The following is a 26,884-nucleotide window of genomic DNA, read 5'->3' as shown; positions in this document are numbered from 1 at the left end:
GAACCATTCAACCCTTGACCCCACCATCACCACCGCTTCTGGGGTTGAACTGGTTGATAGGGGGTGGGGACAAAGGTCAGGGCCAGGAGCCCTGAGCTGTCACACTCACCAGAATAGTTGGACTACAAACAACTTTATTATCCCTTCCTGTCTTTCCCCTGTTGAGAGGCCCCTGTGTCCTAAAGCCTTTGCTGCTGCTTTCCAAGTAGGCCCTAGGGGCGGCTTCCAACTCTTTCTAGAGAGCACCTGCCGAAGCTATGGGTGCAATCACTTTGGCTGGCTTGTAAGAAAGGCCAGGCCCAGCCCATGGATACATTTGTTTCTCTCTGTCTCTGTCTCTGTGTCTCTGTCTCTGTCTCTCTCTCTGTCTGTCTCTCTCTCTCCCTTCCTCCCTTCCGTTCCCCCGTTCCTCCCTTTCCCTCATCCCCCTTTCCCCTCTCTCTGTCTTCATCCTGTCATCCTTCCCCATGCCAGGCCTAGCATTGGCCTAACCTCTCCTTAGAGGCCGAACTTCAGGCTAGCATGAGCAGCAGGGGCTGGGCCAAGGTGGAGCAGGCAGTGTGGGAAGAGGCAACGTACAGCCCCCGGCCTGCCTCCCAGCTTCTCTGGCATCCCTGGCTGTCATGTCAGTGCTCCCTCCCTGCATAGCCCCTTCCTTTTAGTTGCACCACAGATGACATGTCTCCAGGGGAGGCTCTTCCAGGGACATCCCCAGGCTGGGGCCAGCAGAGGGCATGTGAGAGAGGAACCCAGGCAGGGTTTCTTCTTGGCCCAGTTATTGGAAATGTCTTCAATGGGAATGATTCCTTCTACGATTGGAGGACAAGGGCATAAAGTCACCTCAGAGGGACATTGTCTATCGTCTTCAGCCCCTGCCCTCTGGCTTGAGAGCTCTTCAGGGTCTGGAGGCAGAGCAAAAGTTGGGTCTAGAACTGGAACCGGGGCAGGAGTGGAAATAGGTGGAGAAGTGTGGACCCCACAGCTGGGCTCCCTGCCTAGCCTGGTAGACGGAGACGTGCTGTTCCCTCCTCTCTGAGTGGCATGTACTTGTAATCCCAGCAGCAGGGAGACGGGCAGGCAGACCCCTGGGGCTCACTGGCCAAACACTACTTGGCAAGCTCGAGGCCAGTGGAATCTTGTCTCACTAATTAATTAATAAATAATGAATGGCACCTGAGGAATGACACCCAAGGCTGTCCTCTGAAACTCTACACACACACACACACACACACAGAGAAAGGGAGAGAGACAGACAGACAGACAGACACAGAGAGTAAATAAGTAAACAAATGTAAAATAAAGCAATGGCTGACTCTGAGCTTAGGCTGGTGAGTTCGTTTTGTTTAGAGTCAGGGTGTCACTGTGAAAACCTGGCTGGACTCAAACTCATTATGCAGACCAGTCTAACCTTAAACTCAGAGAGATCTGCCTGCCTCTGCCTCCCAAGTGCTGAGATTAAAGGCCACTACACCTGCCCAGCTCTGATTCTGGCCTTCAAACAAGCTGCCCTCTCTCAGATTTCACCTTAAATTCCTGGTCGCATGAAACTCTGCGTCATTTTTTTAAAAAATATTTTATATTTAATTATGGGTGTGTGAGGAGGTAGGGGGTTTGGCTTGTGAAGAACCAGAAGAAACTAGACAAGGGCATCAGATGCATTGAAACTGGAGCTATAACTGGTTGTGAGCTACCCATTATGGGGACTGAATTCAAGTCCTGTAGAGAGCAGAAGTGGACTTAACTGCTGAGCCATCCCTCAACCCCTACATTCATCTTTCTTCTTTCTTAAAAAAAAACACACACACATTATATATATATATATATCCATGTATATGGATGGGTATGGATATATATATGTATGTATCTCCATCCCAAGCTGGTCTCATTCTCACTAGAGAGCCCAGAATGCTCTCCTTCTGGCTCTGCTTCTTGAGTGCCGGGGCTACAGGCACATCCCACCCAGCTTCATGGGGAATCTTGGGACACTGAGGACCTCAGGGAATGAAGACAGCCACCCCAGCCCCGTCCCAGCTCCTCATGGGCACTCTTCTCCCTGGCAGCCTCCTGAGGAAGTGTACTCAGCCGGAGATTCCGTCCTGGTGAAGTTCCACTCTGATGACACCATCTCCAAGAAAGGGTTCCACCTGCGCTACACAAGCACCAAGTTCCAGGACACGCTCCACAGCAGGAAGTGACAGCTGCCCCTGCACGGTAGCGGGAACTGGAGTCCTGCCTCCCTCAGTCACCCAGACTGGACAATGGTGGTGACAGGCAGATGGGGACACAATGTCCCTCACCCCCCTGGCACCAAGACCCACAGGGCCAGTGGGTCAGGTGTCAGAGTGAGGTAGGGGAATTGGACTCCTTATAAGGCGGTTCCCCACAGCCTCCTGTCAGAGGGACCAGGGAACCAGAGCTTTCACCAAGACACTTGAAGTGACCATTTCTCCTTGGGGCCCTGCCTGGGACAGGACCCTGCCACCTTCCCTGCCGTCTCTACACACTGTATTGTGTATAGCCGGTGGCCCTAATCTTCATTGTAACGTACATTTCCTGTCCCTTCTCCAGCCTCAATTTGGTTTTATTTTGTCCCCCTCCCACTTCCATGTTTTCTAGGTATCCCCTCGGAGCCATGGTGGGGGAGTTGAAGAGGGGGGAGTGAATAAATAAGACAGGGCTTCTCTTGGGCCCACTGGCTTGTCAGCCATACCAGGGCACCCCAGCCAATAAACAGAAAGTGTTACAGCCAATATCCTGTGCCAGATGCTGTCTGTGATGTGGGGGCATGGTGGTTTCTTCCAGATGGGCCAGCTTTCCAGGCGTCTAAAGCCAGTATGAAGCCAATACACCTGGTTTTGCTGGCTGCCCTTCCCTCTCAAAATTCCAGGAGTCCTAAGGGTGTGATTTTGCACTAGGGTGGATGGACACACACACACACACACACACACACACACACACACACACACACACACACACACAGCTTATAGCCCTCCCACACAACCAGAGTAGAACATTCTATAAAGAGGCTGTCTGGGGGAGGGAAGAGGCATTTAAAAGAGGCTTAGGGTATGTTTGTCCATCTGTCTCTTAGTCTGGGGAGGGGAGAAAGGGAGTGTGAGAGTGTCTAGCAGGCAAGTCCACTAGAAGTGGAAGACCTACATCAGCTAAGACAGGTCCGTCCCTGACCTGTAGATGCACAGTGCCCACATCAGCTATCCTTTACTCTTTTTGGAGAGGGAAGCCAGGGTGGCTCAGCAGTCACTGGGTAAACATTCCAGCTTGGGGAGGGAGGGGGTTAGCTCTCCCCAGGCAACAAAGGCTGCTGTCTTGTCCAGTCTCCTCCTTCCTGCTGTTGCCAACAGTGAGGCCCAGACTGGAGCCTCGAGAAGCCAGAAGAGAACCCTGGCCCCTCCTTTCTGAGGAGGCTCTTCCTAGGATTTTTGCCTGCATCTTACAGGGCAAAGAAGCAGGACCGGGCTTTTCTCTCCATCCTAGCTAGACCCTGATGCTGGAGCAAGCCAGTGGCTTGCCCTGAGGCAGGGCTTCCTGAGAGGCTCCCATCAATCCTAAGCTCTTCCCTGTGGCAGCTGTATGCACTCTCCCAGGGCCATCTGGACCCACCCCAAGGGAGCAACACAGTGTGGTGGACCTCACATAAGCCTTGTATGCAGAAAGCACTGGTGGAAAGTAACCAATGCACCCAGAACCTTCCGGAACACCAAATGCTCCCCTGCCAGCTTGAAGCCATGCCCGCTAGACATGAACGTAGATGAGGCATTGGAGACCCACATGCACACAGGAGATGCCCGGAGGTGCTATCACTTATCCTTAATCCTACTGCTATGGTACGAGTGTTCAATGCAGCCTATAGGGCCTTGAGCTGAATTCAAGATGCTCCTGGCATCTCCCGTACCTTCTGGTTACCTACCAACTTAGCATTGACTCCTTTGTCACAGAATATAGAGTCAGTGTTCACAGTTCTTCCTGCCAGCCTTCCAGCTTCTTGTGAAATCCAAAGGAATGCAGTCCCAGATTTCAAGGCATAGGCCCAAAGGAGCCAAGGAGATTACAGCCTTGCTTAAACCCAGAGGTTTCCAGACACTCACATGCGCCTGTTCTTCCACTCTGGTGAAGGCAGGGGCAGGGGGTCTCATGAACAACAACAACAATAGGATGGCTAGAGGTAGATACCACCCCTGCAGCCTCCCCCAGGCACGTGCCCCAAGATTCCATCACCCAAGAAGTCTTGTATTCCTCAGAGGACTCCAGAGTGAGCCTCCAGACCTTTTCCATCCCAGAGACTCAGAGCTGTGGCTTCACAGTTACAGGCAGTGACCAATAGGGAGCACTGTGCCAATAATAGAAGGCACAGAGCACCATGGAGGAGCTTTTGCATAGGACTAGAGCCACAGCATGGGCTCCCAAACAAGTGTGTGGAGTAGATGCAAAGTAAGATGGTGGGAGAAGAGGAGGAGGAGGTAGAGCATTTAGACTGGGGCTCTTCTCCTAGGAGTGTTGGGAGCTATTCGAAGCTGACTGCAGGATGCACATTTTCTTTTCAGAGCTAAGTAAATCTCTGGGCAATGGTGGCACACACCTTTAATCCCAACACTCGGGAGGCAGAGGTAGGTCAGCCTGGTCTACAGAGCAAGTTCTAGTACAGCTAGGGCTACACACACACACACACACACACACACACACACACACACACCCTGTCTGTAAGAAAGAAAAAAAAGGAGTTAAGTAAATCATGGTGCTCCCCACAACCATCCCACCCTCAACCCTAAACTACTAGCAATCCACACTAGAACAACTCCAGAGCAGGCCATGTGACGCCATGGCCGAGAAGGCCCAGAGACTCCTTCATGTCTCCCTGAGTGTCCCTAGGGCCTGAAGATGGAAAAGCCAAGGATAAGTTTCACCTCACCTTTGGTCCCAGAGTCAGGAAGCACATCTCAACCCTTGGCAGAGAGGCCAGCCAGCACAACCCAGGGACAGTAACTTCTGTGACACTGACCAGGCAATTCACCTCTGGCTGGCTGATCTCTAAACCTGCCACCTGCCTTCAGTTCCCCTCCTGACACAGTCAGAGATGGTCAAGAAACCCCAGCACCGAGGTTCTAAAGCCGCCAGGATGCAGCCCAGGCCGTGGAAAGCCCTGGGAGTTTTTCTGAGGAACTCAGAGCCCACTGTTGCCTCGACTGCCAAATTAGAAAAGTTGGGCGCCCAACTCTGCCCCTCACTATCATTTCCTCCCTCCTTTTCTCAGAAGCAGGAAGGTCCCAAGCTTCAACACCAACAACACATTTCCGAACCCTGGTTCTATCACCGAATGCCTGTGTGACCCAGAATGGCTCAGTTAACCTTGGTCATGTCATACTGTCAATGTTCCTAATGATAGGAACACCTGACATGGTTATGGAGAAGCAAGGAAGGGACCTCTGAGGACAGACTGTCACCGTGTCTAGTAAAGAGTAGGTTCTTAATGGTGCAACTTTCTCTGTCCTGTCCTGCTCTCTATCCCTCCCCAGTCTGAAAACACCTCTGGGTACACTGGTTTCTGCCACGGGGAGGATGCTTTAGCCTGTAGCAAGGCATATTTCTAGCCAGCTGGTGGCCTTTCTGGGTACCTCCCAAGTTCCACCCTGTGCTTGATTGTCCCTACGCACAAGGCAGATTCTGGAATCCGTGAAAAGTTTGGCTGCTCCAGTTTGCAAAAATAGTAGCGCCTGCCTTGGAGAATTGGGGGGGGGGGGGAAGAGGGCAGCCAGGTGTTCTCCCCAGGGTGCCATGAGCCCCCCTAATCCTAGCCTCCTCCTGACCAGAACTGCTGTTCCTGCATGACGCCCTCCCTGCCCCCATCCTGGAACATCTGGCTCCAATCTTTTCCAGATGCTGCTGCAGCCACACTCTTATGGGCAATCACCTCAGTTCAGCTTCCTAAATCAGGCCTCTCTCCACTTCAGGGTACAGTCCCTCCTTGTCCCCTTCTTTGGGACCTTGGCTGCCTCTCTTCCCAACATGGCAGATGCCACAAACAGAAGGCAGAGGAAATTCTGAAGCCCTTGGGGCTGGCCTTCTGCTCCCTCTGCTTTAGCAGGCAGAAGTCTTTTCCACCAAGTACTAAAAGTATAGGTACTGGCAAGGGAGGAAAGAGGAAGTAGGGAAGTTGGGTGGACAGCAGTGCAGAGGAGAATGTGGGGGTCAAGCGTGCCTTGGAGGGAAATGAGTAGGTCCACATCTTTGTGCCTATGCAGCAGGAACAGTCATCTCCAACAACCCCGAGCCTAGCCTTTAGTTCCCTTTACAGTCAGCACTGGAGACAAACTCAGGCCCTTTAGTTACAGTCCATCCTTGAGCCCCCTATGCTTCCTCCAAGGCCAGATCAAGAGAATGTGTATGTGTGTTCCAGTATGGATGGTGTGTATGTAGTATGCATCTACTTTTCCTGGGTCAGATTAGACCCCAGGAGTGAAAGAATGCCAGCACAGCCTGTAGTGGGTCCTCTGACAGGTACTTCCAGGCCAGAGATGGTCATGTGCTTCGAATGGCCATCCAGATGGAGAAAGATGCAGGCTTACTTGTCCCCTAGAAATGAGGACTGAAAGCCAGTCTCTCTTTCCAAGAGACCCAGAAGGGCATTCAAAGGGAAGACAGAATTCTGCCCACCCTTAAGGACTCTGAGATGCCACGGTGCCCAGAGGCAGAAGAGTCACACACACCTCCATCCTTCAATCTTGCGCTCACTGCTACCCACTCCTTTAAAATAAACCTCGGTGACATTTGTGACTCTACAGCCCCCCCTGGTGTCATTCTGAAGCTAGGCACATGGTTGGTTAGTCAAAAGAGCAGTGGGAAGGGCCACTGTGTGGGAGATAGGCTCTGCCTGTGTCTAGCTGTCCCACACGTAAACTGACATGCTCTAAAGGGGGCAGCCACAGGGGACACTGAATGGAAGATTCTCATTTCGGAATTGGCATAGACATGTGCAGTCCTCTAAGCTCTGTGCCTCAGTTTCCCGTACGTGAGGTAGAAATAATACCACTCCATGCAGACCAGCATAACTGCTGTTGTGGAAGGAGCAACCCAGTGCCTGCCCAGGCTCTCAGCGGTGGTGAGCTGCCCTTCAGTTTTCCTTTATCCCAAAGCAGCCATGCCCCGTGACACATGTAAACCTGGCCCTGACTCAGGCAGTGCTGGTAAGGTGCCTCTGACAGTTCTGGAACATTTCCACTGCAGCCGAGAACCATTTTAATAAGCCTGTAATAATAGGCGCAGAGGTGACTCAGATCTGCAACCGAGGAGCCCTGCCAGGGAGGAGGGGACACAGGGCTCTTGGAGAGGGAAATCCAGTGGCACCTGGGTCTGAGCCATGGCAGGCTGGGCCTGTAGGGAGGACTCCATCAGGGGTCCAGGGATTTTAGGCATAGGTCCCAAAGAAGCCTCCCTAGACACCTCAGTGCCACATCTGGGAAGTACAGGGTGAGACCACATGGCTTTCTAAGTCTCTTTCACAGGTAAAGCTGTGAGCCTGTATTCTGAGCCCTGACATCCACTGTAGGATTTGGACAGCTCTCTTCCATCAGAGGCACTACTGTGATTGCCCTACATGTGCCCCAAACCCAAAGTCTATGTCACAGTGATAGACTTAGGAGGCATTACCCTTCTTAAGGGTGGAGCCTTATGAATGGGATTAGTGCCCTTAGGAAAGAGGCTGGGGGTGGGGAGTGGGGTGGGCTGAGATGTAGCTCAGTAGAGTGCTTGTCTAGCATGCCAAAAAGCCCTGTGTTCAATCTCCAGCTTCACACAAACCAGCCGTGGCAGTACGTATCTGCAACCCCAGCACTGTGGAGGCAGAAACAGGAGGATCAGAAGTTCAAGTTCATCTCACATAGGGAGTTGGAGGCTAGACTTTGACTATAAACCCTACCTTTAAAAAAAAGGGGGGGGGGCCGTTGGAGAGATGGCTCAGCAGTTAAGGGCATGGGCTACTTGTCCAGAGGACCCAGGTTCAAATCTCAGCACCTACATGGTGGCTCACAGCCTTTAGTGCCTTCCATTGGCTAGGTACCAGGCATGCACATGGTATACTGACATATACATGAAATTTCAAAAAGAAATTTAAGGCTCAGGAAACATATTCACCATGTCCATCATAGTGGGGATGTGGGGCCCACAGAAACAAGGCAAAGATGGCTGTGTATGTACCAGAAATCAGACCTCCCTGGACATCAAGTCTGGAGCGACCTTGGCCTTAAGGTTCTTAGTTTCTAGAACGGTGAGAGTTTGTAAGTCGGTGGTATTTCACTGTAGCTGCCTAGATGGACCAAGACAGACAGAGCCCTTGGGCCATGATGGTTTATTGATGCACATGGCAAGCACAGCACAGGAGGGTGTGCCCCACCCAGGGACAGAGGACAAGGCAGCAGGCCACGCCCACAACAATGCTGTCAGCAGAGGGGAAGTGTCTGGGGAGGGGGCAAGGCGGTGTCAAATCCTCTTCTCCGTACATCCCCCAGCATCCCAGACCTCCTCACCCATCCCAGTGAGGTACTTGACTATCTACTAGGCCTGTCCAGGCAACCAACCTATTCATCCGTCCCTCAGAGGTATGGCCCTGTGGATCTGCCAGCTCCTCTGTCCTTCGCAGAAATCCAGCTGCCTGTGTATCATCTGTCGCCTCTGAAAAATGTTACTATGACCTTCCCTCCTTCCACCCTCTCTCTTCACTTGTCTTGTCTCAGGGAGTCTACCCTCGCTACCCAGACAACAGTAAGAACAAGATGAAAACACACGGGAAGTTGTGGGGGGAATTCATCAGGAACTCCCCAGGGGATCAGCCCAGAAAGCAGATAGGGCTGGTATTTGGAGCAAGAGGTGGTGTGGTGGTGAGCCCACGGTTTGGCCCACATGGCACAGAACAGTCATGACTCCAAGGCAGAGCGGGCGAGTGAGCGAGCAAAGTACACAGCCGGGCAGGATGCCAGGGCTCTGCGGGTCACACTCAGTTCTCTAGTTCTGTCAGGCCCATCAAGACATGAGGTGGCCCACTTCTGGCTGAGGAACAGCTCTCAGGGGTTGCCTTCCCCCTCCTCGACCCCAGTGGCTGTTTTTGCAGACCCTGGTGCTTTCTGGGCAAGGGATTAGGTTTGCCGAGGAATCCGTCATCTCCAGATAGAAGAAACGTAAAATCTCAAGAGACCAGAGCCCTTCGAACTAGAAAATGAGAGAGGGTACTTTTCCAAAGAGTGGAAGGGCATCTCAAGTGGGCCAGTGACAGAAAGGATGGACATTTCTCCCATGCGGGAAGTGGGCTCTCTGGGGAGTAAGGAGCAGCCAGGGGGAGACAGCAGTGCAGGAGGTTATTTATAGAGGGGAGCCCTGGCCTGGTGGGGTCAAAGCCTTCAGGCCCAACTGAGTAGGAAGGAGGCTGTCTGGGGTGGCCCTGAGTGGGGTGGGTGGGGCTAGGAAGGAGGTACCCGACAGCTTTCTGCAATCTACACGGAGGCCAAGCTACACATGGGCTTTGGCCCTGGAGGCAGGAAAGATTCTGGGAGTTGGAGGCCTGCTTGGGGCCAAAAAAAAAAAGAGGCAAACAGAAAAGGAAGTTATCACCTGCTGAAAACTCCCCTCCCCAAGTCCACCAGGCCTGGAATGGGCCATGCTAAGAGGACCACCTTCTGTTGTCTCCAGTATGGGGAGTAAGGGTGGATGGATAGAGTCGAGGGAGCATCGGGAGGGGAGAGAAAGCCAGCTCCCCAAACCTAAGCTACACATCCCCCTCCTTCCTGTCATCTCTCCCCAGCCCTCCAGCTCCCCAGGAGGAGTCCCTAGCGGCCAACACTGATATTGCAGGTTTTGCAGCTGGGATCCTTCTTGGCATCCGCAGTGGACAGGCTCATGAGCTGGTGCCCGCTGATCTCTCCCAGGGTGCCCAGGGACAGGTCGACGGGCTCGGTGTAGATGATCTCCAGGATGAGGTCCTGAGCATGGCGGAAGATCAGCTCCCCATCCTCCACGCTGCAGGTCAGGAACTTGTTGCAGGCAATGTCCAGGAGAGGCAGGCGGTCACGACAGAAGCGGTCCCCCAGGGAGCCTTTGGGTGCCAGAACCAGGATGGCATAGTGGTAGGCTGTATACATACAGTAGAAGTCCGCGAAGTAGAGGTTGGTGCTGGGATTGAAGAGGCGCTGGGCTGGGATCTGGAAGCGCCAGCGGCCATAAGGGGAGTCCTGGGGGGGCTGGCCTGTGTTGAACTCAGTGTTGCAACTGAAGAAAACGCCGTGCAGCATGCCACTGGTCGGGGAGCCGTGGCTGCCACTGTTGTCCTTCAGGTAAGGCTGCAGCACATTCCCGCAGTGGGTCCTGCCCACCAGGGAGGAGTGCCAAAAGAGAAAGGAAAATGCCACGGGTTAGCTCCTCTCTGGAGCTTGGCTGCAATGTGTAGTTGAGAAGAGAGGAAGCCAGCCCAGACTGACTGCCGGCATTCCTTTTAGCTTGTGGCCTCCACTAGTCTCAGACATTAAGTCCTTTCATGCTGTCTCCCAGACCAGACTCTGAGGACAAGGGTAGCCTCTGCCTTATTCTATGTGTCCTGGCCCCTAAAATAAGGAGCCTGGCACAGGTGAGTGGCCCTCATCTCTCTTTCACTGTTAAAAAAAAGGGGGGGTGGGGTGGGGTGGGGAAGGAGCCTAAACAGGACCCATAACTCTTCTTTAGTACAAATACCAATGACTTTGGCTCCTCACTGCTTTCTTAGGGCAAGAGGGGGAACGCCCTACCCTAGCTGCCAGTAATGATAAAGACAGTGACAGTGGCAGATTGCCCTGACCTAGCTTAGAAGGACAAGGACTGGAAGCAGTGTCAGCAGGCAGGGGGATGGTGGGCAAGCCTTGGTCTAGCCTCACTTTCGCCCGGTTCTAGCTGTCCTGAGAGACAAGTGACGTGCCAGCCCTTGTTGCCTTGAGTCGGTCTGTCTGTCTGTCTGTCCCCTGGGGGTGTCTACCCCCACCCTCTCTCTCCTCAAAAGAAAACAACGTGCATGTGGGCAAACAGGATTGAGGTTACTCTGGCTGGACCCTGTGGGTGGGACCCTCCAAGTCCCACCCTTTTGGGCTTCTTTGTACCCGTTTCTCATCAGTATCCTGAGGGATTTGCCCTAAATGCCCTGGAGCCTCGGACTCCTCAGTCAGCTGGCAGACAGAGTTCCTTCAGAGACTGCCATGCTCTGGAGGAGTCTTTTATTTTGCCTTTTTCCTGCTACCTCCCCTGTGCTCCTGTGTCTGGAAACTGAGAGATAACTGACAATGCACGAGAGACCCCACTAAAGGAACTTTCCCAGAAGGCAGAGTTGTACTCAGAACTTACTACCTGCCCTTGTCTGGCCAGCAGGATCCTCCTCTTCCTTGCTCTTTCCTTAGCCCTAACCCCAAAGTAGCAGTCACTTTAAAAAAAACACATTTTTTTTTTTGAGACAGGGTCTTGCTTATATAGCCCAGGCTAGCCCCAAACTTGCAGCACTACTTCTGCCTCTGCACTCTGGAATGGAGGAAGAGCTTGGAAGAGAGAAGGTTCAGCAGGTCTGTCTTGCCCTACCTGGCATGCTGGAAGTACTCCTTGTGATGGTTGCGGTAGAACACGGAGAAGCGGAGCATGCGGCCAGCGATCTGCTCAGCCTTCTCCTGCAGCTGGGTGAGGTGCTCCTTAGCATAGTCTGTAAGAGTCCAGGCAGAGTGAGGTGAGTGAAGGGTGACCTGCGCCGTCACAGCTTCTTTCTCCTGACGCCACCCACCACGCCTGTGGGCAGCCTCATCCTCTTGACCGACAGGGGAGCTTCTGAAACAGCCTGGACTCAGATGGGGACAGGCCAGCTGGCCTTGACTGGGGACATGAAGAACGGCTTGCTGTCTCTTTTCCTCACTTCTCTGTCAGCAGTGCTAGAGGCTCAGGGCCCTGAGTCCAGAAAGGACAAACGCCTGCCTGTTACCATGCTAGGGGCTCGGGGACTGTCATCCCAGGACACCTTCATGCGAAAAGAGGGATGATGGGAAAAATAATGACGACGTGAGAGAGAGAATTACAAGGTCCTTTGGGGAGGGCCCTTCAAATCCAAGAGGGGAGAGCCTGCCCCATGACTAGCTAGCGTGGTGGCTAATGATGACTCAAAGAACAGAGCCTGGACCTTAGCTAAGTGTTCAGGTAGAAGAGGACCTGAGGCACTAGCTGTCTACTTCAGTCCCTCTATTTGGGAGAAATATAGAAGGCCAATATCGGGACAGGAAAACTACACCCCCACCCCCCCCATCCCCCAAGGCTGGACCTGGGGCCTTGGAGCTGATGCAGATTTAGATAGTGCCTTGGAACAAATTAGAGGACAGTGCCCTTTGCTTATTGTAGCCACTACATTTCTGTGTGCTTGGGTAGACCCAGCTACAGCATTTTCAAATCCCTAATTTAAATTAAACATCCACTGCATACGCAGTTCTGTGGGGCAGGGTTGGGGAAACCAAGATACTCACCTACAAGGAGCAAGAGGGCCTCTCTGGCAGAACTATGGCAACTCAAGGAGACTAGGGGCACAGATTTTGGCAGAGGATGGAGCCAGCAGCCTTGGAGGCCCCAGGGCAGAGAATGTTCTCTGCCCCTTGCTTGTGACAGAGCGCAATCTGGAGCAGATCTCACATGGACACCAAAGGGATAAAATAGTTTAGGGGCAGCTCCTTGGCTATCTGTGACAAGCATATGCAAAGTGACATTTGTTCTTGCTAGAATTTGTGAGTTAGGCTCTGCCCAAGAGACCTTACAAGACCATCAGATGTGGACCATTTTTCTAGGCTAAGGGGGAGACTTAGGACAAGCAAAATGTTATTGTCCTACGGAATGATCACTGGCAGACTACTGATGAACAAAGCGTGGTCCATCCCACACAGTGGAACACTGCCTCACTTTGCATGGGGAGGAATTCTGACGAGTGATGCAGCATCTGTGTATATTACTGATAGTCTAGTTAAAAAAAAAAAAAAAAATCCAGTCGCCAGAGGACAAATACTTGATTTCACTCATATGAGCCATCTTACATAGTCCAAGATCATAAACACAGAAAGAGCAGAGGTAAACACAGCCCAGAGGAGAGAAAGGAGAGCGATATGGCTGTGAGGTGAGGGTATACCTTCTGGCTTTGCAAGATGAAGAAGCTCTGAAGATTTTCCGCGCAATAGCAACATAAACCCGCTTAAGACTTCGGTACTTAGAAATAGTTCAGATGGTCAGTTTTCCATTGCATCTATTTATCACGACTATAAATATATACTCTTGGGGCTGAAGAGGTGGCTCGGTAGTTAAGGACACCTGCTCCTCTTACAGAAGACTAGAGTCCAGTTCCCAGCACCAGGGTCGGGTGGCTCACAACCAAACCACCTGTAACTCCATGTAACTCCAGCTCCCAGGGATCTGACACTCTCTCCTGGTCTCCGAGGGCACTCAAACGTATGTGTGTGCGCACACACGCACACACAACACACACACACACACACACACACACACACATGAACACATAGACAGAAATAAAGTAACTTTTAAAGCGGGAAGAGCAGTCCCAACCCCTCATGCAGGTGGTATTGTCAATATATAGAGCGTCTGTCTAGGCAGGGTCTGGGTCTTCTCTCTGGCTTAAACACAGAACCCAGAATGCGGCAGGTGTTTCTGAGCATGCGGGGCTAAGATGAGTCCTTCTACGGCGCAACCAAGCCATGTGTACTATGGAGGTGGAATATTAATACGACATCAGGCTCTCACCCCCAGTGCAGAACTCCACGGTCTCACTCCAGCCTGACACCAGGTACTCCCCGTCACTCTGTTTCACGGCCGTCTGCACAGCCACGCTGTATTCCGTCCGGGGACTCAGAAACCAGTGGCCTCTCACTGTCATGGGCAGAGGCACTGCCTTAGCCACGAGCTTGGTGGGGACATCCTGAGAAGTGGGGTACAGATGGAGAACCAAGCATCAATCTTGAAGTCATACCCGATCTTGCCCTTATTCCAGATTCCCCACTCCCCAAAGCATTTCTCCTCTTCCTCCCAAGGAGGAGCAGAGTTTCAGAGACTCCACAGCTCCATGACCCAGCCACCATTTCACTGCAGAAGCAAGCAGCACCTTGGGGAAAACCGTCTTCAAGGCCCCCCCTGCCCCACTTTCTTGTGAACTGATGGGAAAGGTCACTTGGGAGGAAAGCCCCAAAGTTGAAGGTGGCAAGACCATCATTTTTGAGGGAGACTTCGAGAAATCTGCACACTGCAGTGCCGTCTCCACGGCAACGGCAAATGCTGGGAAGCCAGGGAGGAAGAGAAAAAAATATGCCTTATTCTTTGGGGGGAGGGCCAAGGGGGTGGTGTTGAACATTCACGTCACCGTGGCAACTGGCCTGCCAAAAGACACCCAGATCTGGGGAGCCAGATCCAGAGAGAGAGAGAGAGAGAGAGAGAAGAGAGAGAGAGAGAGAGAGAGAGAGAGAGAGAGAGAGAGAGAGAGAGAGAGAGAGAGAGAGAGAGAGAGAAAGAGAGGAAGCGCCCACACCAAGACTGTCACCCTGGGAGCCAGCTCCTTCGCACTGAACTCTCCCCTGCCTCTGCACACAGCTGTAGAAGATGAGCGATGAGCTGTTTCCTCCCACCTGCTCCTATGCCGGCTTTTAACCTGGGGAAAGGACACACTGAAGCGAACCTCCCTACCATGCTTTTCTACACTGAGGAAACAGACTAGCGGGCAGGGAGGGAGCAGAGGATAACTAAGACTGTGCACAGCATCACATACCCAGCTAAAGGGGGCCTATGTTGACCACCGGATCACAACTCCTGGACCTTACTGGGGCCTGGACCATGTGACGTCTTGGGCTCCACCTCACATACCCGGGTACTCTGTTCCTATCTGAAGTTCTAGCCATGGGGAGGGCAATAACAGCGTTGGTGCAAACAGCATGAAAAACATCTCTCATGGGATCTTTCCAACAGCTCTACAAAGGGTGGTGTGGCAATTTCATTTTTACCAAGGAAGACACTAAGGCTCAGAAAGGTCATAATCATTTGGCAGAGTGACCCTGTCAGAAGAATCTGGAGTTTGGCCAGGTATCTGGCTTTTCACTATTTGTCTGGAGAGTCCCAACACTTTGTTTCTTTGTAGGCTAGGGGTTGGGGAGAGGTAGCAGGACATTCTTCACTCACCCGGTGCTTGAACTTGTTGGAGTTCTTGTTTTCCTTCTTGTTGAGGTCAATGAAATAGTGGGTGACCCTCTCCAGGTCACTGTCTTCCATGGCCCAGGAGATACGGAAAGAGTCACAGGTGATGTTGTTAATCTCGATGCTGTGGGGAGTGGACAGCAGCTCCATGATCCCCGCTAGCTTGGCTTCTGTGGGGATTGAGGGACAGAGGAAAGATTAGTCCCTTCCTCCCATCACAGAGCTTTCGGGGGATGTGCTGTTCCCATCATGCTTTGAGGGGTGGAGTCTTACATACTCATCTAATGCCCCTGCCTCATACAGGGGATAGAAAAGATTGCAAGGGGGGCTAGACTGGATAGGAGGGACCCAAGGTGAGATGGGGTACCCATCGGAGAGGGCTCTTGGCTCTCCTTAGAGGGTCCACGGAGCAGCCGGTCTCTGACAGGTGGCAGAGGCAGTGGGAATGCTGCAAACACTGGGCAGAGGGACAGATTTGCAGCAGATGGAGCTGAAGAGGGAGGGGCCCTCAGCCAGCAGGCGTGAAAAGAGAAAGGGTGGGAGTGGAGAGGACGGAGAGCAGGAGGAACGCAGGAAGCACCTGCTGAGGAGCTGGTGCCTGAGGGCTGAGGCAGGTGGCAGGTCAGGGGCAGCCATGAGTCTACAGGTGCCAAGATCCTGGGTCTCAGGCCTCTCTCCTCCCTTGGAGTGACTGAGCAGCCAGGGACCCTGCTGTGCAGGGCAAGGGTGGGGGGTGGGGAGGGACAAAATGCTATGGCTACCTCTCCAGTAGGTGGGGGTGGCATGGTCTACAGCCTGCTTTAAGCTCTTTTTTGTCCACTACTTTTGACATGCAGTTTATATTTTCACAGATTTCACTTGACTTTTCTTTTTTCTTTCTTTTCTTTCTTTTTTTCTTCCAAGATGCTTGCAGCCCAGGCTTCAAACTCACTATACTCCAGTCTTAACCTCCCAAGTGCTGAGATTACAGATATGTGTTCACTTCCCTTGTTTTTTGTTTGTTTTTGTTTCTGTTTTCTGAGACAGGGTTCCTCTGTGTAATAGCCTGGCTGTCCTAGACTCACTTTGTAGACCAGGCTGGTCTTGAACTCACACAGATCCTTTTGTCTCTCCCTCTGGAGTACTGGGATTAAAAGCATGCATCACCACACTTGGTTTAAAGAATTACTTTCAGAGCCAGGCATGGTGGCACACGCCTTTAATCCCAGCACTTGGGAGGCAGAGGCAGCCTGGTCTACTAAGCTAGTTCCAGGACAGCCAAGACTACACAGAGAAAACTCTGTCTCAAACAAACAAACAAACAAACAAAACAAACAAACAAAAGAATTACTTTCAACATTGACGTCTATTGAGGGCCAAAATAAACTAATGACATCTCACACAAGTCTGGCGATATATAGGTAATACATTCTCCTTATTTTATTTTATAGACAGGTAACCAAAGTTAGGGGTGCTGCATGTCCAAGTCCACGCAGCCAGCAAATGACTTACACTCTGGAAGCAGAGTTCTTTGGTGTGTGTGTGTGTGTGTGTGTGTGTGTGTGTGTGTGTGTGTGTGTGTGTGTGTGTATTGGGCACATGATAGATATATTACTATGTTCCTGTTGTTTCTTTTTCTTTATCCTATCCCAGTTTTTCAAGTGATTGAAGTTTCCTTTGCCTCAGACTCTCATTCCTTCAGCTCTCCCCTGACTTTGTGCCCTTTGGGCTTGAAAGGACTACATCATTATTTCTCATGACTGTGCTTTATTGGGCTAACGTTAGCTCTTCTCTATAGGCTGGTCCTCCCAGGAAATGGGGAGCTTGGGGGAGACACATAGCTGTGGATAGACTTGCTCAGGGCCCTTTTCTGGCTTCTCTTCTCCAGCTTATTACCCAGCAGATCTCCTAGCACTCCCCTTCTTTGGTCTCTTTGTTCTTTTTTTTTTTTTTTGAGACAGGGTTTCTCTGTGTAGCCTTGATTGTCCTGGACTCACTTTGTACACCAGGCTGCCCTGGAACTCACAGTGATCCGCCTGCCTCTGCCTCCGAGTGCTGGGATTAAAGGTGTATGCCACCACCACCACCACCACCACCTCCACCCACCACCCACTCGCTGCTTCTTTCTTTTTCTTTTCCTTCCCTTGCCTAGGAGTTAGGGTGAGGGCACCTTGCGCCTGCAAAATCAGGTACTTTTATTTATAGCTCCCAGAAAAATCCAGCCCACATTTTCCTGTCAATTAAACCTGCTCCAGAGCCTGGCACCACTAAATTCAATGGTGGCCTGCCTGGGGCACAGGTATAGGAAGGGGAGTGTGGTTGGTGGCCTTGTCTGCCCAGGTGTTCCTCAAAGTCCAATCTTTCCTCAGCCTCCCACCCAGCAGCCAAATGTCCTTGGCTTAATGCATAGGAAATCTATGGTAAATGATCATGGGAGAAGTCCCCTCCAGAAAGTGACAAACGCAACAGGGCATCTGGAAAGAACCCTACAATAATATTACTGTGCATCATTTGGGGAAGAGGTGTGGAACAGCAAGGGGTTAGCAATACCCTTAACACTGGCAAGAAGCTTCTGAGGGAGCATTTTGCACCCACGAAAATGAACATACACTCCCACCTGAGGACTTGAGTGGGCGGGTCCCACCCACATGGGATTCAGCCTAGAGGAGACACTTGTCCCTGCCTTGATCTGTCCTCACTTTTGAGTCTTCCTAGAGGCAAGGGCAGCTTTGGTGGTGGGTGGCGACTCTGGGCCAGGTGTTTGCTCATTCCTTCTTCTCTCCATTTCAGGGAGAGCTGCTCCCCACCCTAGCCTAAGGTCTGGGAGAGTGGGAGCAACTGACACTACAAGGGCAACCAGCCAACATGGACGAAGGGTGGGTGTCAACCCGGCTTCTCTACACCCAGCTGCCTAGGGAAGGGCAGTCTGTGAGGAACAGGTTGAGGCAACACCCTAGGAACACCCACACTCCCATGTGAAACCACCCTAAGTAAGCATGTACATGCCCCCACGCAAGCAGGCATGCACGCACATACACATGCGCAAGGGGTGCCCACATACCTCTGTATATGCCTCCATAGACATCTTCAACCACACTCACCTACACATAGATCTACCCCCCGCACCCTGCACACTCTAAGAATGCCCCAGTATTTCCCCTTCGAAAGCTGTTGCCTCGATGCCAACCCACACATGTTCATGTCCACAGGCTCACACATACCCGCATGCATGCGCCCCTCATCATCACGAGCCATATTTGGGGAAAAGAGGAAGCCACGGGCACCAACCTATATGCATAGTGCCTTTCCCAAGAAGGCAAGCAACCCACATACCTGCCTGTGCACACATGGGCATTTGAGCACACGTCAGTCCTTGCCTGGATTCTGATATTCTCCATGGAGCCTTTGTAGGTTCCAAGACATAGACTTTGAAAACATGTTTGCCACTGGCCACATTGGATCACCCTGACTCCTCACAGGCCAACAGGTCTGCACACCTACTCAAGTCTGCCCACAAACAGAGGTCTGCGCCTACACTTCCCACCTACCTACCTCCTCTTGCCCCGAAGTTGCCCCTCCCCGCATAGAAACAGCCTGGTTGCTACAGTACTCCCTCAACATGTACTCCCACCCACATGACAAGTGACATGTCCACCCCCTAAAAATACTGCCTCTTGGGGCCCCTGCCACATATACCCACAGGCTATTCAGATAAACGCTGCTCCCCCCCTTCCCCAACACACACACACACACACACACACACACGTACCTCATGCCTAAAAAAATGTTCTGAAACATGCCACAAGCCTGTCAGAAACCCCAAAGGAACCTAACTGCGTGGAGACAGACCTATCTACGCAAGCTAGTCTCCAGCCTCCTCCCAACCATGCAGACACGTTGTACACACTAGGGCCCCTTCCCCAAGCCCATTCCGAAAAGCTACTGGCATGCCAGAGGGAATGCTCCCCCACCCAGCTGAACCTTTTGCCGTCGCCGCCACCGACTGCGCAGAATGGTCACGGGGGTGACTAACTGTGTCGCCCCGGAGACCAGATCCAGCTGTTAAGCTCTTCGCCAAGGACTTAGGGGAAAGGGGACAAGGTCGCCAGGCCTGGCAACCCAGGGGGACAGCCAGGACAGTTGTTGGGACTCTGGTGGCCACAGCTCTTAACCTCCCAGCGTAGGCAGGCAGGATGGTTTGGGGGAAAGAAGCGCACTTACCTGGCTTCAGCCGGCCCTGCAGAGGAATACTTGGAAAAGAAGGAAGGGAGAAACCTCTGTGTGGATGACGAGCTCCTCAGGCAGGGGACAGCAGCCTGACGCCTGGGTCACAGGCAGCGGGGCTCGCTCGCTCCTTTCTGGGCTACCGGGAAGGCTGCTTCCATGCCCCACAGGCAGCTCCTGTCTGGCTCTGCAGCTACCGCTACTGCCCCCGGCAAGAAGACAACGTACCTCGCAACCCAGCGAGTGAGCGCACAAGAAGAGAGAGGCAGGAGCGAAATCAAAGCAGCGTGGAGGAGAGAGAGGCAGAGAAATCGAGAAGGAACGGGAGAGCCAGACCGAATCTGGCTCCACCAATGGGATCAGTGGCTGCTCAGCGTCAGGTGATAACAAGCAAGCTTGGTCCCTGCTCGCCCAGGCTTATGGGAGGGGGAAAGGGCAGAGGGTCCCCCGGGGATTACACAGATGTCCTTGGAGGCAGCAGCTGTGGCTTCTGCTACCTTTCCCCCATTCTTCCAGGACAAGATGCCTCTTGAAGTCGGTCCAACACCCCCCCCCCCTTGGATATCTCGGGCTTGAATTCAGCCCCCAAACTTTAAGGTGCGGGGAGAGGGGGTGGAGCTTAATCCAAGGGCTCAGGAGGCTGGGTTAGGGAAGGGTCTCAAAGAAGGATCTGAGCTGGGGTTGGAGGGACCTTATCCTCAGTCTAGGTTAGGGGACCTTCACTGATGCACAGCTCTGTTTTCTTACCAACACTTATGAAGAGAAACGAGTCCCACAAGCTTGGAGACTCTGGAGTGCCCAGGGAGAATCTTCCACTGTTTAAGTGTCCCCAAGAAAGGGAGTGGGAGAGAGGCGCTGTAAGATAGGGAAGGGAAGAACAGAGGCGAGAATGCGGGGTGGGGTGGTGGTGGAAGGATACACAGAGCTTTGAGTGTTCTCATCCCAACCCACCCTCCAGGCCTGAGGCCACCAAAGCCCTAAGACTGCAGCCAGAGCAGACTATCAGCAGGAAGCTGAGGATGGTTGGAAGTCCCCAAAAGAACACCCGAAGAAAGTTGATCAAAGCGACAGAGACCAAGAGTTGATCCAATGATGAAAGGGGAAGGTTTTGTAGTCTGATGAAAACAGGCACAATTTCAGCTGTATGGTTTTCGAGCTGGGTGACTCGGGACAAGCCGACTCTCATTTGTGAAGTGAGATGATAATACTGGATTATTGTTATCAGAGCATTATGTAAGTCACTTAGCTCTGAGCTTGGCACCTGAGAAATGTCAGTCAACCAGTCAGAGTGGCTATCTTTCTCATCGTCGGTGGCAGTTATCTGCCCTGCAAAGAGCCTGCAGTGTTCTAGAGGGTACACGGAAGAGAGTAAGGGGCCTCTAATTTGTCCTTCTATATCTACTGATAGAAGCAAGGATCAAAAATGCGTTTTCAGGGCCTGGAGAGATGGTTCAGAAGTTAAGAGCACTTGCAAAGAACGCAAGTTCCAGTCCCAGCTCACAAGCATCTGTAACTCCAGTTCCAGGGGAGTCCCATTGCTCTCTTCTGGCCTCTGCTGATACCTTACATATGTGGTGCGGTTGTAAAACCATTTCCTCCGGGCTGGAGAGATGGCTCAGAGGCTAAGAGCGTGGCCTGTTCTTCCAAAGGTCCTGAGTTCAAGTCCCAGCAACCACATGATAGCTCACAACCATCTATAATGAGATCTGGTCCCCTCTTCTGGGGCACATGCAGGCAAAATACTGTGTATATATGATAAATAAATAAATCTTTAAAAAAAAAAAAAAAAAAAAAAACCATTTCCTCCAAGACTGACACATTCCATCCTTACAGGGGCGCTCCTTAAGCAGGAAGGTGAGCAACTCAAAATATATCCAGGAAATCTCAAAAGAACTAGGGTGAGCTGCAAAGAAGACTCTCAGACAAACCAAAAAGACTCTGAGACCAGACCAGCTGGAAAAGGCAGAAACTAGCTGAGCTGCTGGGAAGAGGCTTAGACCAATGGAGGAACCTGGAAAGGACATTCTCCCACCTGCTGAGCTGCCTGCAGGCTGTGCAGTGTGCTTCTTCCGGTTTCCTGCTTTATATGTTGGGGAGGGCTTTGGTGACGAGCTGGGTTTGAGCCATCTTTGCTGCTGTAAGTAACCCCTCACCCATATTTCTGTAAGTAACCCCAATAAAACTCATTGGTTCACCAAGTTGGACTTTGGTGGTTTCTGTAATTTGGTCTGTCATGGGCTTCCTATCTGGGGTGAGCAGATGTGTGTTTTGTCTCCCCAGGCAAAGTTTTGTCACACAACATGTGCATCGACATACATGCAGACAAAACACCCATACATACACACAATAAAATAAATTTTAAAACATTTTACTCCCGATGGGTGGTGGTGGTACACATCTGTAATCCCAGCACTCTGGAGGCAGAGGCAGACAGATCTCTGAGTTCAAGGCCAGCCTAGTCTGCAAAGTGAGTTCTAGGACAGCCAGGGATACACAGAGAAACCCTGTCTTGAAAACAAATAAACAAATAAACAAACAACAACAACAACAACCCAAACCCCTTTTTTCCATATTGAATTTGTGGTGATGAGGAGTTTGCTCAGGGTAGAATATTTGAGTATCCGCCTGGAATGCACAGAGCTCACCTCACGAGTGGCATCTGCTCCCTGGGAAGTATAGATGCAGAGAAGGATCAAGAAACTCAAGACTTCCTTAGCTATTGTGTGAGTTTAAAGCCAGCCTGGGGTATGTAAAATTTAATTTCCTAGCTGGGTGGTGGTGGCTCATGCCTTTAATCCTAGCATTCGGGAGGCAGAGGCAGACAGATCACTGTGAGTTCGAGGCCAGCCTGGTCTACAAAGTGAGTCCAGGAGAGCCCTGTCTCAAAAAACCAAAATAATAATAATAATAACAATAACAATATTAATAATAATAAAATAAACTCATTATATTTGTATTGAACATATACAGACTTTTATTTTTATCTAAACCTCACAAATTATTTAGATTGCATTAGGAAGAAGTAAATTACTGAGGACGCCCACAAGTTGCATGTAAATCCCATGCCATTTTTTTCTGTAAAATACTTGAGCCATCCTCTGGTTTGGTATCTGTAGATGTTGGAACCAATCCTGTCAATGCTTAGAGATAGCGTCCAGCTAGGTTCTAGGTACAAAGAGGGTTTCATAGCAGAAAGAGAGGCCAGCACACCCAGAAGAGCTGGCAAATGAAAAGGAGTGGTGGCCTAGAAAGGGGGACACAGCAGATGGCACTTGAGCCTGTGTGAGGACCTCAGAAAGCAAAAAGCATGAGCTGAGCATCATGGGACATGCATGGGGAGGGACTTGGGAATCTATGGATATTGGCAGTAAGCCTCAGAGAAGGTGACAATGACAGAATGAAGAGTCCACAGGATGCGAAGCCAAGCAGAAGCCAGATCTGTCTTAAATGGGTGTGAGAACCCGAGCGAGTCTGGTCAGATCTCGTACCACAGAATGTGGAGTGGTGTGTCACACAGGCAGAATTAAGCACCCCTTTGGCCAAACCCAAGGCCCTGCCCCTCGCACACCCACACTAAGATGTTGAAACTCAGAAGAGATTTGAGACATCGCTGCCCGGTGAGGAACAGTTTCAGCTAAAACTCTAAAACCAACCCGAAGGGCAGCAAAGGGAAAAAGAAAGAGTCTCTGTGACTCAGTTTCCCTTCCTTAAAAGGAAGAGAGCCCTGGACCATCTATGCCTCTCACTTCAAGATGGCACTTGAAGTCTGCCTGAGATCATGGGCTTTGCTGGCGGTGAGCAGCAGCTGCATGAATGACCCTTTGTGCAGCTGTGTGCCCGGGAGTCAGACAAGCAGGTGAGGACACAGCCCTCTGTGGCTCACGCCTCTTCTTGCCTCAAAGGACTCCTCTCAAAACAGAAGGGAAACTCACGGTCAGAACAAAGCAAAGCTACGTATAGGAAACCCATCAACCAACCAAGTGGATGCGCTGTTATGTTGGTTTTGTTTGGCTTCTTGTTTCTATTAGTCAGGATTGAACTATGAAGCCGTGGCTGGTTAGGAACTCATTATACAGACCTTGACCTCACAGAGATCTGCCTGTCTCTGCCTCGAGTGTGCAAGGATTAAAGGTCTGTGCCACCATGCCTAGCCAGCTATGTTAGTTTGGTAACCTTTTTTCTTAGAAAAAACACACTCCGCTACAGCATGGTCTGGCACTTTGTATTTGACTGTTAATTATTTTACTCCCAGAGGTCAGCTGGCTGTCTTCTTACGAGCAGACAATCATTTACACGAAATGACATTTGTGAACTCCGCCTCCAAATAATCTCTTTTTGGCCAAGAAAATTACTACCACCTGGAGCCGGGCTCAGTGGGACAAACCTGCAATCCCAGCACTTGGAGGCAGAGGCAGGCAGATCTCTGTGAGTTCGAGGCCAGCCTAGTCTACAAAGTGAGTCCAGAACAGCCATGACTACACAGAGAAACTTTGTGTCAAAAAACAAAAAACAAACAACAACAACAAATGCCTCCACCCGGGCAGGTTGGAAGAGAGGTAGGTGGGGGTTAGGTTCGAGGGCTGAGAGGATAGAAGAATCACAGGAGGAGAGACAGGTGGAGGAAAGAAAGGAGAGAGCTGCCATGGGGTCGTGTGAACAAATAACACGTGAGTGCTCGCTTCGGCAGCACATATACTAAAATTGGAACGATACAGAGAAGATTAGCATGGCCCCTGCACAAATAACACGTGGTGGGGAGGAGCCTACTGCGAAGACTGGTAATGGTGAAAGCTGCCTAGATGAGAAACATGTGCAAGTGCTGGGACACTGGATGGGAAATAGCCCAGCTAGGGATTATTAGAGCAATTGCCATGGGATGTGGGGCTGGGAGGTAAAGCTTAGGGGGTTAGTTTCTGCCCAGTCCAGTGTATAGGCACATTAGAAATCCAACAAGTGTCTGTACCTTTTATTGATATAATAATATAAGAAATAACCATCCTAATAACTATATGGATTAATAGTAGATATTAATAACCAATTTTCCACAACAACACATGGCCATGATAGAAAGATGTGAGCACTTCATTGTAAAACTTAAGCGGAAATTAAAAATCACCAGTTTCTTGCCCTTTCAGAAATAGGTATATGATATATACACATGGCTTATTACCAAAAGTGGAAGGATTAAAACCTGTTTTTCTGACTTAGCAATACCCATTTATTTATGATATGGTCTGAATTGCTGTCTTGCATTCCCTTGTCAGGTCCCTTTTGGAACCAATCCTCTACTCATATTCTCTCTCTCTCTCTCTCTCTCTCTCTCTCTCTCTCTCTCTCTCTCTCTCTCTTTCTCTCTCCTTGTCGCTCAACAATACTGCAGTGAACATGCTTATAACAAAATTTCTTCTCGTGCCTTAATTGTACTTCTAATAAATATGAAAGCTTAAAACATGCTATCAAAATACAGATTTAACGAACTGATGTTTAACAGATCAACCAGTTGTGATGGCTAACACCTCCAGCACTTAGGAGACGGAGACAGAAGAATTGCCTTGAGTTCCAGGCCAGTCTAGGCTACAGAGTGAGCTCCTGTCCCTTTAAAAAAAAAAAAAAAAGTCAGAACCAAACCAAAGCAAAGCAAAAACAAACAAAATGAAAACACTACCCAAACAAAACAACCAAAAATTATTTGACAATTGAAGTGTTTGACATTTTTTGTTTATTTGTTTTTTGTTTGTTTGCCTTTTCCATGACAGAGTTTCTCTGTATAGCCCTGACTGTCCTGAAACTCACTTTGTAGATCAGGCTGGCCTAGAATTCAAAGATCCGCCTGCCTCTGCCTCATGAGGGCTGGGATTAAAAGCATGTGCCACCCCTGCCTGGCTAAAGTGCTTATTCTTTAGAAACATATATTATCATATTTACACATTAATAACATAATACATATGACTTGTTTCAAAATGGTCTTGGTGGGTGGGGACTGAGATAAAACAAGAATGGATAATTACTACTAAACCTGGGTTCTTGGAGATCTAATGAGCTATTTTCTTCTACTTTTGTGCCGTTGTTGGAAGTTTCCACATTAAACATTATACCTAAGCCAAGACTGCAACAGTAACAAAGGCACTTATTAAGCACAAAGCCAAGTGCCAGACATGTGATTCTGAAGGCAGACTTGAGAGGTTGATTCATCAACCTCACAATTGAAAGGATAATGGAAAGCAGGCTCGGCCCCAAAGTTATAAAGCTAGTATTCAATTTCAGATCTGAACGCAAGGACTTCATTCTACGTGGTTGAAGGCAGGGCTCACTCTGTAGCGCAGGCTGGCCTCAAACTCAGTAATCCACCTGCCTCTGCCTTCCAAGTGCTGGGGTTAAAGGCGTGGGGGCACCACTGCCTGGCTAAAGTCCTTATTCTTTAGACACATACATTGTAACATAATAAATATTATTTGTTTCAAAATGGTCTTGGTGGGTGGCGATTGAGATAAAATAAGAGAGATAGATAGAAAATACAGGGTTTGATACACTATAGAAACAACCTTTCTTTCTTTTCTTTTTTTCTTTGCTTTTTTTTTTGTTTTTTGAAACAGGGTCTCTCTGTGTAGCCCTGGCTGTTCTGAACTCACTTTGTAGACCAGGCTGGCCTTGAACTCACAGAGATCCACCTGCCTCTGCCTCCCAAGTGCTAAGATTAAAGTCATGTACACCACTACCTGGCCAGAAACAGCCTTTAAAAAAAAAAAAAGAATTTAAATTATTTATTATGCTTTAACAATTAAATTTTAATTGTTTATTTTTATGTCACATGGAGCCTAAGCTAGCCGTGAATTCCTGACCCTCCTGCCTCTGCCTCCCTAGTGCTGGGATTAAAGGCGTGCCCTACCACGCCCGGCTAGATTTATTTATTTTATGAGTATTTTGCCTGCATGCCTGTATGTACACCACATATATACCTACAGGTGGTTGGGAGCAGCCATGTGTGTGCTGGGAACTAAACCTGGGTTTTCTGCAAGAACAGCAAGTGGTCTTAACTTCTGAGACAAGTAGCCAGCTCCAGTCTTAATACTGTTTATGCACTTGATAAAATCAAAATTACAGGTAGATTTTTTTTCCAGGTAAACTGAGTGTGGAGATCCTGTGAACCAAAAAAGCGCACCCCCGCCCACCCATCCCCCCCTCCACATACAACCCTTTGTTCCTTCAATTGCGGGAGGCAACGGGACCGGCTGTTCACGAGCAGTGAGTGAGCCCCCCTGCTTATTTACTCTCTCTGCTGAAGCCGTATTTAGATACCCTGCAACCTTCAGTGGCCATGCTCTTCATAACTAAAGAAAATTAATGAGCTGATCGAGTGGCACAGCTTCCTCGGGAAGATGAAACTGGAAGGTCACAAGTTTGATGCTAACCTGGGCAACTTAAGAACAAATCCTGCCTCTGTGTGGTGGTT

General features: G+C 50.4%; 2 protein-coding genes and 1 pseudogene across 2 annotated transcripts in view; 2 read left to right on the top strand and 1 right to left on the bottom strand.

The window, feature by feature from the left end:
• Bmp1 (bone morphogenetic protein 1) overlaps window positions 1-2,744 on the top strand; it is a 46,456-nt gene extending 43,712 nt beyond the window's left edge. Inside the window, 1 exon segment of the mRNA XM_051160801.1 lies at window positions 2,061-2,744. Coding sequence (XP_051016758.1) covers window positions 2,061-2,195 — 135 coding nt within the window. The 3' untranslated portion in view covers window positions 2,196-2,744.
• A 7,037-nt stretch (window positions 2,745-9,781) lies between these two features.
• On the bottom strand, window positions 9,782-19,635 carry Phyhip (phytanoyl-CoA 2-hydroxylase interacting protein). The gene is made up of 5 exons (XM_051160799.1): window positions 19,432-19,635; window positions 15,217-15,401; window positions 13,795-13,969; window positions 11,596-11,713; window positions 9,782-10,365 (listed from the first exon to the last, which is right to left on the bottom strand). The coding sequence occupies exons 2-5, from the start codon at window positions 15,379-15,381 to the stop codon at window positions 9,831-9,833; spliced, it is 993 nt and encodes a 330-aa protein (XP_051016756.1). The 5' UTR covers window positions 15,382-15,401; window positions 19,432-19,635; the 3' UTR covers window positions 9,782-9,830.
• A 4,470-nt stretch (window positions 19,636-24,105) lies between these two features.
• Window positions 24,106-24,175, top strand: LOC127202434 (uncharacterized; annotated as a pseudogene).
• The last annotated feature ends 2,709 nt before the right edge of the window (window positions 24,176-26,884 follow it).

The sequence above is a fragment of the Acomys russatus genome, chromosome 18 (assembly GCF_903995435.1).
Source record: "Acomys russatus chromosome 18, mAcoRus1.1, whole genome shotgun sequence".
Classification (NCBI taxonomy): domain Eukaryota; kingdom Metazoa; phylum Chordata; class Mammalia; order Rodentia; family Muridae; genus Acomys; species Acomys russatus.
Note: the sequence above shows the minus strand (reverse complement) of the source record. Positions and strands in the feature narration are given on the sequence as shown.

Bases quoted from the DNA above. Each gene is read 5' to 3' on its own strand.
- Phyhip (XM_051160799.1), bottom strand. From the start codon at position 15,381: ATGGAGCTGCTGTCCACTCCCCACAGCATCGAGATTAACAACATCACC. The intron at 11,714-13,794 runs GTGAGAGCCTGA...GGACTCTTACAG, and splicing joins CGTGGAGTTCTGCACTGGGG to ACTATGCTAAGGAGCACCTC. The intron at 10,366-11,595 runs GTAGGGCAAGAC...CCTGGTGGGCAG, and splicing joins GAGTACTTCCAGCATGCCAG to GACCCACTGCGGGAATGTGC.